Source organism: Eptesicus fuscus, chromosome 20, assembly GCF_027574615.1.
Source record: "Eptesicus fuscus isolate TK198812 chromosome 20, DD_ASM_mEF_20220401, whole genome shotgun sequence".
Classification (NCBI taxonomy): domain Eukaryota; kingdom Metazoa; phylum Chordata; class Mammalia; order Chiroptera; family Vespertilionidae; genus Eptesicus; species Eptesicus fuscus.
The window spans coordinates 42709460-42721553 of NC_072492.1; the positions used below are offsets into that span (position 1 = coordinate 42709460).

At 39.8% G+C, this 12094-nt stretch overlaps 1 protein-coding gene across 2 annotated transcripts in view; it reads left to right on the plus strand.

Annotated features, from left to right (window-relative positions):
* The first annotated feature begins 6066 nt into the window (after positions 1-6066).
* Positions 6067-12094, plus strand: part of CDK12 (cyclin dependent kinase 12) — a 75873-nt gene continuing 69845 nt past the window's right edge. For both annotated transcript variants that reach the window (XM_054709849.1, XM_008153805.3), the window contains exon 1: positions 6067-7162. In XM_054709849.1, coding sequence (XP_054565824.1) covers positions 6111-7162 — 1052 coding nt within the window. In that variant the 5' untranslated portion in view covers positions 6067-6110. The remainder of the gene's footprint in view (positions 7163-12094) is intronic.

Genomic DNA, 12094 nt, shown 5'->3' on the forward strand with positions numbered 1-12094 from the left:
GGGATGGGTGTGCTTCTGGGAGGGAGAGCACTGATAGTTCATATTTTAAATGCTAATTCCTTTTCTGTTGTCAAACAAAGTGTTCTTCATTCAACAAGCATCTATAGAGTCCTAGTACTTGTGTATATTAATATAATATAAACATGAAAACACAGCCCCAACCTTTGATGGGCTTATCTGATTTAGAGTTCTGAAAATACAATTGGTCACAATAATTATAGGTACTCAAAATTTGTTGTTAATTTATTATGCCAAAAGTATCAATGTTAGATACACAGCTTCTTCGTGGAAGCTCTCTATACATAGAAACAATAATGTCTGTACTAAACATAGGCAGAAAAATTTCAACATTACAAAGCTTGAAAATAGAGTAAACTTTAGCAAATTTTGGCCACAGAATAGAATGCTATGATTTCTCATCTAAAAATAAAAATTAAATGACATTGTTAGAAATTTGTACTCAAGAAGATAGGAGAGACATGTCATTAAACAAACAAAAAAAAACATAGGAAGAATCATCCTATATGGCAAGAAGGGGACAATGGGCAAATTTTAAGTGACTAAGCTTTGAGGGTGACTTCAGAGGACTCTTTAAACCTAAAATCTAAACTAACAAATTGGTTTGTGCTGGGTAGGAAATTATTATAAATTTAGTTAAATCTTTCTTTCTTTTTCTTTAATCCTCACCAGAAGGTAGTTTTCCATTGATTTTTAGAGAGAGTGGAAGGGAGGGGAGAGACAGAGAGAGAGAAAACATCTACGTGAGAAAGACACATCCATTGGTTGCCTCCTGCACATACCCAACCAGGGCCTGGGATTGAGCCTGCAACTGAGGTACATGCCCTTGACTAGAATCAAACCAGGACCTTTCAGTCTGCAGTCATGCTCTATCTACTGAGCCAAACCGGCTAGAGCAAATATTTCTTTTGTGTACAGATTTATTGAGATATAATTGATAAAGAGCAGCTTTCTCACTTGCTTTGGGGATTTACAGGGAAACTATAGTAATCACCTGACTGCATCTTGGGGTTCATAGAATTGCCCTGACTTCCTGCCCTGGGAAGAGATGCAAATAAAGTAAATCATGCAGTCTTAGAATTTCTGAGTTTAAGTTAGGAGTGTTTTTAAAATTTTTTACTGTTTTTTGTTTGTTTGTTTTTTGAGACAGAGAGGCGGGGGGGATGGGAGAGGGAGAAAGAGAAACATCAATGTGATGTGAGAGCTGAATATCCATTGGCTGCCTCTGCCCGCCCCTACTGGGGATCAAGCCACAAGTACATTTGTACCCTGACCAGAAATAGAAGCAGCAACTTTTTGCTGCACAGGACAATGCTCAAGCAACTGAGCTACACTAGCTCCGGCAAGTTTAATTTTCTGTACAGTGAAGCAACCCTTATTTTACAAAACACTATTTGCACCAGTTGTTAGGCCAAACCATGCAGTTTAGAGTAGATTTTGTATTTTATTTTTTAAAATATATTTTATTGATTCCAGAGAGGAAGAGAGAGAGATAGAAACATCAATGATGAGAATCATTGATCGGCTGTCTCCTGCATGCCCCCTGCTAGGGATCAAGCCCACAACCAGGGCATGTGACCTTGACCGGAATTGAACCCAGGACCCTTCAGTCTGCAGGCCGATACTCTATCCACTGAGCCAAACCAGCTAGGGCTAGATTTTGTATTTTAACATTTGGATATAATTTGATATTTCCTAGAATAGATTTTTTCCAGCTTTATTGAGATATAATTGCTATTAGAGTAGAATTTTATGTACCAAACCCCAAAAGTGTAGTGCAATACAAAGAGTCCTGGCCTAGGATTAAAGAAAGTGTCCCTGCTCCTGATACTAACTACACTTAGTATAAACATATTCCAACTCCTGAGTGTCAGTTTCATCCTTTAGTAATGCACATAATAAAACCCAACTGGCTACCGCACCAGGTTATTTACTAGTATTTGTTCAGCTGATATTTATTGACAGGCTTGAGACTTCTGCAGAAAATTTTAAAATGCTATAAAAATATAAGAGGCCCTGACCGGGTAGCTTAGTTGGTAGAAGTGTCGTCCCCATATACCAATGTTTTGGGTTTGATCCCCCATCAGGTTACTTACAGGAGTCAATCAGTAAATGCATAAATAAGTGGAACAACAAATTGATGTTTCTTTCCTTCCCTTCCCCTTTCTCTCTCAATAAATAATTATTTTAAATATATAAGATATAAAAATTCAGTAAAAAGCTTCATTCATTCACTCACTAGGGGATCTCTATTCTGCTTCCGTAGGTAACAAACAGGTAATAATTATAAATAAAATTTAAGCTATTTAATTTGGATGATGAATTTATTTTTCAAGAGTTTAATTGACACATTACCATAATTCCCTACGCCATTTTTACTTTTCCATTTTACTGTGGGTGTGTGGGTGTATCTGGGTCAAAAACTTGATCTCAAAAGAAAAAAATCAGAGTAATTTTGATGAATTCATGCAGTCACTTCATCTCTGGCCCATTAAATCTCATGCCATCTGCCATCAGGTCAGACACTGGTGGGGGCCTTTATATCCAGGCCCCCTTGCAGCAGTGATGGGAAGTTACCACACCTGAGTTCCAGTACTTAATTCTATGTTTTCCTTTTTTCTTTCTTTTCTTCATGATAGCATTAATTTGACTACTTCTATAGATAATTAAAAAGTTGTCATGGTCCAGTCGGCATGGCTCTGTGGTTGAACGTTGACCTATGAACCAGGAGGCCAGGGTTTGATCCTGGTTGGGGCACGTGCCTGGGATGGGGGCTCGATCCCCAAGGGGGGGCATGCCAGAGGCAGCCAATCAATGATTCTCTCTCATCATTGATATTTCTCTCTCTCTCTCTCTCTCTCTCTCTCTCTCTCTCTCCTCTCCCTTCCTCTCTGAAATCAATAAAAATATATTTTTTAAAAAGTTGTCATGAGAAGGTAGGGCTTTTAATTTGTAATCACAATTTATGCACTCAAACATTTAAGTAAAAACTTTTTTTAGTATCAATGTGGGATAAACAAAACAACAAGACCATTTTCAGGAAGTGATTTTGAGAGTGGATCCTTCTAGTTTCATTTAGAATGTCTTCTGGTTCCTAATTTACTGACCAATCTTCCCAACTTTGCATAAACAAATCATACCTACTCTTCTTGGCCCTACTCAAATGCCCTTTATAAAGCTTTCTCTTAACACTCCCAACCTCGTTTTGAACCTAGGTAGTACTCTGTATCATTCTTATGATATTTATCACCTTATGTCTTCTGGTATGAATATATTGTCTACATCCTCTTTAAGGGTCCTGAATGAGCACTATTATACAGAGAAAGACATTAAAATCTCACAGATAGCCCTGGCTGGTTTGACTCAGTGGATAGAGCGTCGGTCTGAGGACCAAAGGGTCCCAGGTTCAATTCCGGTTAGGGGCATGTGCCTGGGTTGCGTGCTTGGTCCAACGTGAGGGAGGCAGCCATTCAATAATTCCCTCTCATCATTGATGTTTCTATCTCTCTCTTCCTCTCTGAAATCAATAAAAATATATATTTTTAAAAATCTCACAGATAAATTTGCTGGGGGGAAAAAAAAGAATGAATAAGCTTGGAAAAGTCATAACTTCCATGTGCCTTAGTTTCCTATTGTACACAGCCCTATTTCAGAGGTTTGTTGTGAAGATCGAATGAATGAGTTAATGTGTGCAAAGGAGTTTCAAAAAGTAAAAAATGAGAGGCAGTGTAATATACTATTTTTTTCTTGTGCATAAATATTATGCTTTTCTCATTCATAATTATAATCTGTGTAGACTGGAAAGAGTGCCATACAATGAAAGAGCTTGTGCTTTAGTGTCAGACATGAATGTGAATCTCATCCTTAGCACTTTCTAGACTAGCTTTGTTACCCTGAGTAAGTTATTTAAACTTTTCTGAGTCTGAGTTTCCTTATCTGTAAAATAGGGATAAGAATATCGTGTTTTGCAGGGTAGTATGAGAATTAGAGATAATGAATGTATTATATGCTGTATAAGTTGTAAGCTTAGGAACTTGGGTTGAAATGTCCCCACCTTTGCCCTGTTGCCAATATTTTTTAAAATATATTTTTATTGATTTCAGAGAGGAAGAGAGAGGAGGGAAAGAAACATCAATGATGAGAGAGAATCATTTTTTGGCTGCCTCCTGTACACTGCCTACTGGGGATCAAGCCTGCAACCCGGGTATGTGCCCTTGACCAAAATTGAACCCGGGACCCTTCAATCCGCAGGCTGATGCTCTATCCACTGAGCCTAACTGGCTAGGGCACTGTTCCTAATATTTTTATCCTCTTACTGAACTCAAGAAGTTTGCTACTTGAAGTGCTCTATTCAAAAACGAGAGATGGTTGCCCCTAGGTAGTTTGATTTACTTGCAGCAAATAAAGGAGATAGGGGATTCATATCCCAAGCTTTTGCCTCCCCGAAGGGCGGCTTAACCATTGCATATATTCACTATTTTGTCAATTCCACTGTTGATTTCTTCTTTGTGGTTGGCTGATTGAGTTCCTGTCAAGCTCACCCTGTTTATAGCTGGGTTTGCAAAATACTGTGCTATGTTTTCTTTAATTTTTTTTCTGGGCTACATTTAAAAAAAAATGTTTTCATTTTAACATAACTAATTCAGCTTTTATTTTGTTTTGTTTTTTGTTAATCTTTGCCAAAGGATATTTTCCCATTGATTTTTAGAGAGTAGAAGAGAGAGGAAGAGACAGAGAAACATCCATGTGAGAGAGACACCTGGATTGGTTGCCTCCTGCATGAGCTGCAACCAGGGCCCTGGCCAGGAAGAAGCCTGGAACCGAGGTACATGCCCTTGACCAGAATCGAACCCAGGACTCTTTGGTCCTCAGACCAAGGCTCTATCCACTGAGCCAAACTGGCTAGGGCTCTGGCTACATTTTAACAGCAAGAATAGCATTGCCCTAGCCTAGCTGATTTGGCTCAGTGAATAGAGCATCAGCCTGCGGACTGAAGGGTCCTGGGTTCTATTCCCGTCAAAGGCACATGCTGGGATTGTGGGCTCCATCCCCAGTGGGGGGTGTGCCAGAGGCAGCCCATCACTGATTCTCTCTCATCATTGATGTTTCTATTTCTCTCCCTCTCCCTTCCTCTCTGAAATAAAAACAAAACACAAAAAAGAATAGCATTTAGTAAAAAACACCCAGACCTGGAGGGAGGTGTCCTATCTAATGCGCTGTAGTTGAAAATATTAGGTGCGCGGGTGCCTGAGGTACCTGAGAGTGTTTGTTCAAAGAATTATCAATAAAGTTTTGAATTTAAAAAAATTCTCGTAGCTCCGTTTGCATAAAGTTTTGATCAAATGGGGAAACAAGGAGCTTATCGCGAGAATATGGAAGATCGCGTTTTGTGCTTGGGGCCTGGTTCTCGCGTTGTTTGATCAAGCAGTAGAAAGAAGTAAAGCACGAAATACCGCGAGCTTAGTATTCTCGCGATATTTCCTGGGCTTGCCCCCTCCCCCTCCTCCGAGTGCCGTTTCGGTTTAACCTAGTGTGGGATTGAGTCTGTGAGGGAGCGAGTGAGTGTGTGAGGTACTGAGGTGAGGCGGAGGCAAGAAAAGGAACTCCCTCAGGAGCGAGGGACAAAGGGTGTGTGAGGCACCTAGGCCGCGGGACCTGAGCGACAGGAAGCCACCCCGAGTCTGGCTACCGGGTAGGGGAAAGGCCCGTGCCGTCCTCATTGGGCTCCCGAGCCGGAGTCGGCCCCGCAGCCCAGGGCCGTCGGCTTCCTACTTCCTCGACCTCGCCGGCCCCCGTGCCTGAGGATTGGCGCCGCGTGGGGAGGAGGGCAAACAGACTTGAGCGGCTGCTGGTTGTCTCGCAACCCCACTGCTGAGGAACTCTCATTTCTTCCCTGGCTCCTTCACCCCTACCTCATGTAGGAGGGTGCCGACGAGTCGGGAGGGAGGAGGAGCCTGCGCCACGGTCCCTTCCCTCCCCACCCCCTACTAGGGGTGCTTTGGTAGGCGTGGGGTTGGGACTGGGGGGAGGGTGGGGGTTACTTTTTGGAGTGCTGGGGAACTTTTCCCCCTTTTGAAGCCAGGGGAAAGGGGATGCCCAATCCAGAGAGACATGGGGGCAAGAAGGACGGGAGTGGAGGAGCTTCTGGAACTTTGCAGCCGTCATCGGGAGGTGGCAGCTCCAACAGCAGAGAGCGTCACCGCTTGGCGGCGAAGCACAAGCGGCACAAGTCCAAGCACTCCAAAGACATGGGTTTGGTGACCCCCGAAGCAGCACCTTTGGGTACAGTTATCAAACCTTTGGTGGAGTATGATGACATCAGCTCTGATTCAGATACCTTCTCTGACGACATGGCCTTCAAATTAGACAGGAGGGAGAATGATGAACGTCGTGGAACTGATCGGAGTGACCGCTTGCACCGACATCGTCACCACCAGCACAGACGTTCCCGGGACTTACTAAAAAGTAAACAGACAGAAAAAGAAAAAAAACAGGAAGTTTCCAGTAAGTCGGGATCAATGAAGGACCGGATATCAGGAAGTTCAAAGCGTTCAAATGAGGAGAATGATGACTATGGGAAGGCACAGATCTCAAAAAGCAGCAGCAGCAACAAGGAATCCAGGTCATCCAAACTCCACAAGGAGAAGACTCGGAAAGAACGTGAATTGAAGTCGGGGCACAAAGACCGGAGTAAAAGTCATCGGAAAAGGGAAACACCCAAAAGTTACAAAACAGTGGACAGCCCCAAAAGGAGATCCAGGAGTCCCCACAGGAAATGGTCTGACAGCCCCAAGCAAGATGATAGCCCCTCAGGAGCTTCTTATGGCCAAGATTATGACCTTAGTCCCCCAAGATCGCACACCTCCAGCAATTATGACTCCTACAAGAAGAGTCCTGGAAGCACCTCAAGAAGGCAGTCTATTAGTCCACCTTACAAGGAGCCTTCGGCCTACCAGTCCAGCACCCGGTCACCCAGTCCTTACAGTAGACGACAGAGATCTGTGAGTCCCTATAGCCGGAGACGTTCCTCAAGCTATGAAAGGAGTGGCTCTTACAGTGGGAGATCACCCAGTCCCTATGGTCGAAGGCGATCCAGCAGCCCTTTCACTAGCAAACGGTCTCTGAGTCGGAGTCCACTCCCCAGGTGAGCTATTTGTCTAACAGTCCTTTCTTTCTTAGGGTGGGTTATGAGAAACTGGCAATTAGTCATGTTAGGTTGATGTTCCCATTATTTATTGACTAGAACACTTTACTATTGGCTAGTCACTCAAGTGAGTGAATCTGGTCTCCTCTTAACCCAGAATTTGAAAAGTGGAGAGTTACATGCCTAAAACTGCTAAAGGTAGGTACTTCCAGTGGGTCTTCAGCTGTAAGCTCCTGTGTAAGAAAAATTGTGCATGGAGTTGATACTAGTTTCCAAAGTTTATCTAGTTTTTCCTGTTGCTTTATTTTAATTTTTTAAAAAATCATATTGATATTAGTGCTTGAGACCTCATTGAACCTGATTAGAGATGTAAGAAATTACAGATTTTCATTTGAATTATCTTGAAACTGTTTGCCTACCATTTGTTCTGACCAGTGTCTTCAAACTTGTTAAATTTACTTATTTCCTAGTAGACAATGTTTTGATAACTTACCAAGGCTCCTGTCTTTCCACAGATATTTCTAGTGGAAATTCAGCTGATTCGTGCTTTTTCCTTTTGATAGTAGAGCCTAGCAGAAATTGGTTCCAATGAGAATTTGATTTTCTTTATAGCACCACCATTGACCTATTAAGATTTGCTGTATTCTGTGACCACTAGCAATTTTCAAAATCTTTCTCTGAAAAAATGGTAATAGTGCCTCTACTGTGTTATTTTTGCAAGAAAGACAAGTTAGTTTGAAATTTAATTGTTGGAGTGAATTATCTATTGGAAACCGTGTTCTTGTTCGTAGATGATGAAATTGTACCTCTCTTTTTGTGGACTCACCTTTGTCCACAAAAGCAGAACACGGGCTTTGGAGTTATACCTGAGTGGAGTCCTAATCTTGCTGTGTGTCCTTTGGCAAATAATTTCTCCATGCCCAAGTTTTTTCACCTGTAAAATGAGAATAGTAACTACCAACTTCTAGAGCTGTTGTGAGGATTAAATTAGTAAATATGAAGTGCATAGCACAGTGCTTGGAACCCGAAGCCAGTCAGTAAATTCTATGAGTAAGGAAAATGTTGTTGTTGAATACTTCTAGAGAAATTACTCCAACTAGAAAAAAACCCTTGCATATCTTTTATATGTCAATGTGAGTAATTTTTGTCGACTTACATTTATAATTATTCATAAACTAGTTTGAATTGATCAAGACTGCCAAGTTCCTAGTTGTCAGGGTCCGAAGTTCCTTAGTTTTTCCTCCATTTCATAATAGTTTTTCAAAAACAGAAAAGTTTAAAGAATTGTAGTAAGGACCCATACATGTACCACCTACATTCTACAGTTAATATTTGCTATATATTTTATATCTATCCATCGATTCACCTTTTGTTTTGATTTATCTTAAAGTAAATAGCTGACATTAGTATACTTCACTATCAATGTTTTATTTAGCCTGTATATCATTAGCTAGAGGTTATCAGCTAATGAGGGGTAAAATTTATATACAGGGAATTGGATATCTTAAATGTACCATTTGTAGGTTGTTTAGTTTTTTAAGGAACCCTAAGAAATGAAATATTTTCAGAATTTTTCTTCTCTTTTGTTTAAGTGAAAGAGTTTATTAGTGAAGCACTACACAGAAAGTGGCTACTCCACAGACAGTAGCCAAATACTTGTTTGCTTGAGGGAGTAGTTTAATAAAGTTGTTCTGAGAATTTTTATTGTTGTGGGGTTTGGGAATACAGAAGTGCATTGGGGTTAAAACACTAAAACGAGTTTCAGTAAGAACTCTGGCTTTGCAGTGATTCCTTTTGGATTCATATCTTAGGTTTTCTTCTACTCAGTTAATTGGAACTAGTGCAGAAATGGTCAAAATAAATCAAGAAAGAATTGGAGACACATTATGATACTATAGGAAATAAATATAAGTACCTCATTATAACCCAAGTCAAATGCACCTTTTTAGTTGGTTTGTAGAGAGCATCATATGTTTGAATTGTGCATTATATATTTTTCCTCATTTGTTGGAATTCCAAACAGTAAGTACAAAACTTTCTTAGAGTCAAAGTAGAGGAACATACAGATCATTCTATGGTATTCTCTGTGTTTTTTCCTTGGGAGAGAGTCAAAATTAAACAAGCAGCTTGTTTTAAAAGATAAAACGCATTGGCAGAAATGCAAGGTCTTTGTATTTACTAAATTAGTAGTGATTAATAGTAAGTAATTTCATTTCAGATGGGTGGAACCTAACTTAATTCAGGGGAAAAGTATATTTATTTTTGAAGACAATTTTTTTTTTATTACCTGAGTTTACCTATTTGCTGTCTCCCCCCTTTAAAAATATTTTTATTGATTTCTGAGAGGAAGGGAGAGGGAGAGACAGAAACATCAATGATAGAGAATCATTGATTGGCTGCCTCCCACTAGGGATCCAGCCTACAACCTGGGCATGTGACCTGACGAAATCCATCCATGACCTCCTGGTTCACAGGTTGATGCTCTACCACTGAACCATGCTGGCAGGGCCTGTCTCTCCCCCCTTTTTTTTCCATGAAGAGTGGGTCTGGATCTCAAATACAGCATATGTATCAGAAAAAATACCTTAAGTATATGGTCATCCAAATGTCCCATTAACAATAGGCTTCTATTCAGAAATTCAAGGGCTTTTAAAGCAAAGTTCCTTAGAAAGATTTAGTCACGCTGAAAGATTATAGAAACAATGCTTTGTATAGCATGGTCTCTGACATTACTTAGTGATGGGGATTTTAGAAGTTTTTCCTGGGGTAGAGGTGTTAATTTTATACCAGCTATAATTCAAACTGAGAAAACCTCTTGTTTCAGCCAGTTTTTTTTACAAGAGAAGTATTAATTTTCTTAAGGATAAATGGGTATTTGGTAAATCTACTTAACTAATCTCAGTAGTTTACATACATGCATATATATATATATGTATATGTTGTTGTTGTTTCGAGTACTTTGATTCTAATAATGGCTTTATATTTTAACTAAGTTTTGGGGGCAAATTTCCAAAGAGCAGTATAGGTATAAGAAAATCATGGCTAACACCCTGTGAGTTGTTTTCACTACACATATATGCTATTTTGAAATGTTTTGATTCATGTCTTACCAGTGGTCAAAGATAAAGGGAGATACTGAAGATTTGGAATGGAAACAATTTATTTTAGACTACTGGGCAAATTATGTTTTGTCTAGTTATATTTTAGTGCTAATTTCCCCATACACACACACACCTTGAAACCTAAGCACAATAGGCTTTTTTAAAAAGCAAAAGGGCCCTGGACGGTTTGGCTCAGTGGATAGAGCATTGGCCTGTGGACTCAAGGGTCCTGGGTTCGATTCCGGTCAGGGGCACATGCCTGGGTTGCCGGCTCGATCCCCAGTGGGGAGGGCATGTAGGAGGTGGCTGATCAGTGATTCTCTCATCATTGATGTTTCTCTCTCTCTCCCTCTGCCTTCCTCTCTGAAATCAATAAAAATTATATATTTTTTTAAAAAAGCAAAAAGAGTGCAGCCAGCATGGCTCAGTGGTTAAGCATTCAACCTATGAACCAGGAGGTCACAGTTGGATTCCCAGTCAGGTCACATGCCCAGATTGTGGGCTGGATCAGGAGGCAGCTGATCAATGATTCTCTCTCATCTTTGGTGTTCCTATCTCTCTCTCCCTCTCTTTTCCTCTCTGAAATCAATAAAAATATATTTAAAACAAAAGCGAAAAGATTGAGGGTTGGGTTTCAATTTAGAATAATCTGCCTCATAGATTCTAAAATTTTACTTCCCGATCCTTCCTTGATAATGAAAATAAAATGAACATGCAATAATACCTTGCTTTATGAGTTCCTAAACAGTTGATTAGAAATCATTTTATATTAGAAAGTACCAAAAGCTATTATAGTTTTGAGAACTTTTAATAAATTATTTTGGTAAGACAGTTCTTGTATCTTGGGGGTTTGTTTAGGCGCAATTTAATTATAAATTGAGGATACAAGGAACAAAAATTTTTTCCTGGGACCTGTCAATTAAGTAGTTCTTTAGTTAAAAATTTATTTTTAATTTTTATTTTTTTAAAATATATTTTTATTGATTTTTTACAGAGAGGAAGGGAGAGGGATAGAGAGCTAGAAACATCGATGAGAGAGAAACATTGACCAGCTGCCTCCTGCACACCCCTCACCGGGGATGTGCCCGCAACCAATGTACATGCCCTTGACTGGAATTGAACCCGGGACCCTTGAGTCCACAGGCCGACGCTCTATCCACTGAGCCAAACCAGTTTCGGCTAGTTAAAAATTTAGATATTGGGCTTGTCTGATGTGGCTCAGTGGTTGAGCGTCATCGACCCATGCACCAATAGGTCACCAGTTCTGTTACTGGTCAGGGCACATACCTGGGATGCAGGCTCGATCCCCAGCATGGGCATGCAGGAGGCAGCCAATCAGTGTTGATTCTCTCTTGTCTATGTTTTCCTCTCTCTCTCTCTCTTCCTCTCTAAAATCAATAAAAACATTTTAAAAATTTATATTTTGGTGAAACATGCTAGTTACTTTTAATTTCTTGATTGATATAACCCCCCTTTGGTATAGAGTATGACTTTTTAAATCATGTTTTCACTTTATCAGAAATTTAAACCAAAATTTAAAAGTAAACATTGTGAATATTGGTATTTTCTAACATGGGGGGAAAATATTGATCTTCCTTTGATTAAATAATTTTTAGTGTTATATGATAGAAATGTATTGTCATACAGGATTTAGTTCCTATTTCTTAAATAAACTTTTTTAGAATAGTTTTAGGTTTGCAGAAAAATTGTGAAGATAGTGCAGACTTCTTACATGTCCTGAAACCCAGTTTCCCCATTATTAACATCTTATATTAGTATGATACATTTGTTACAATTAAACCAATTAATGAACCAATGTTGATTTATTATT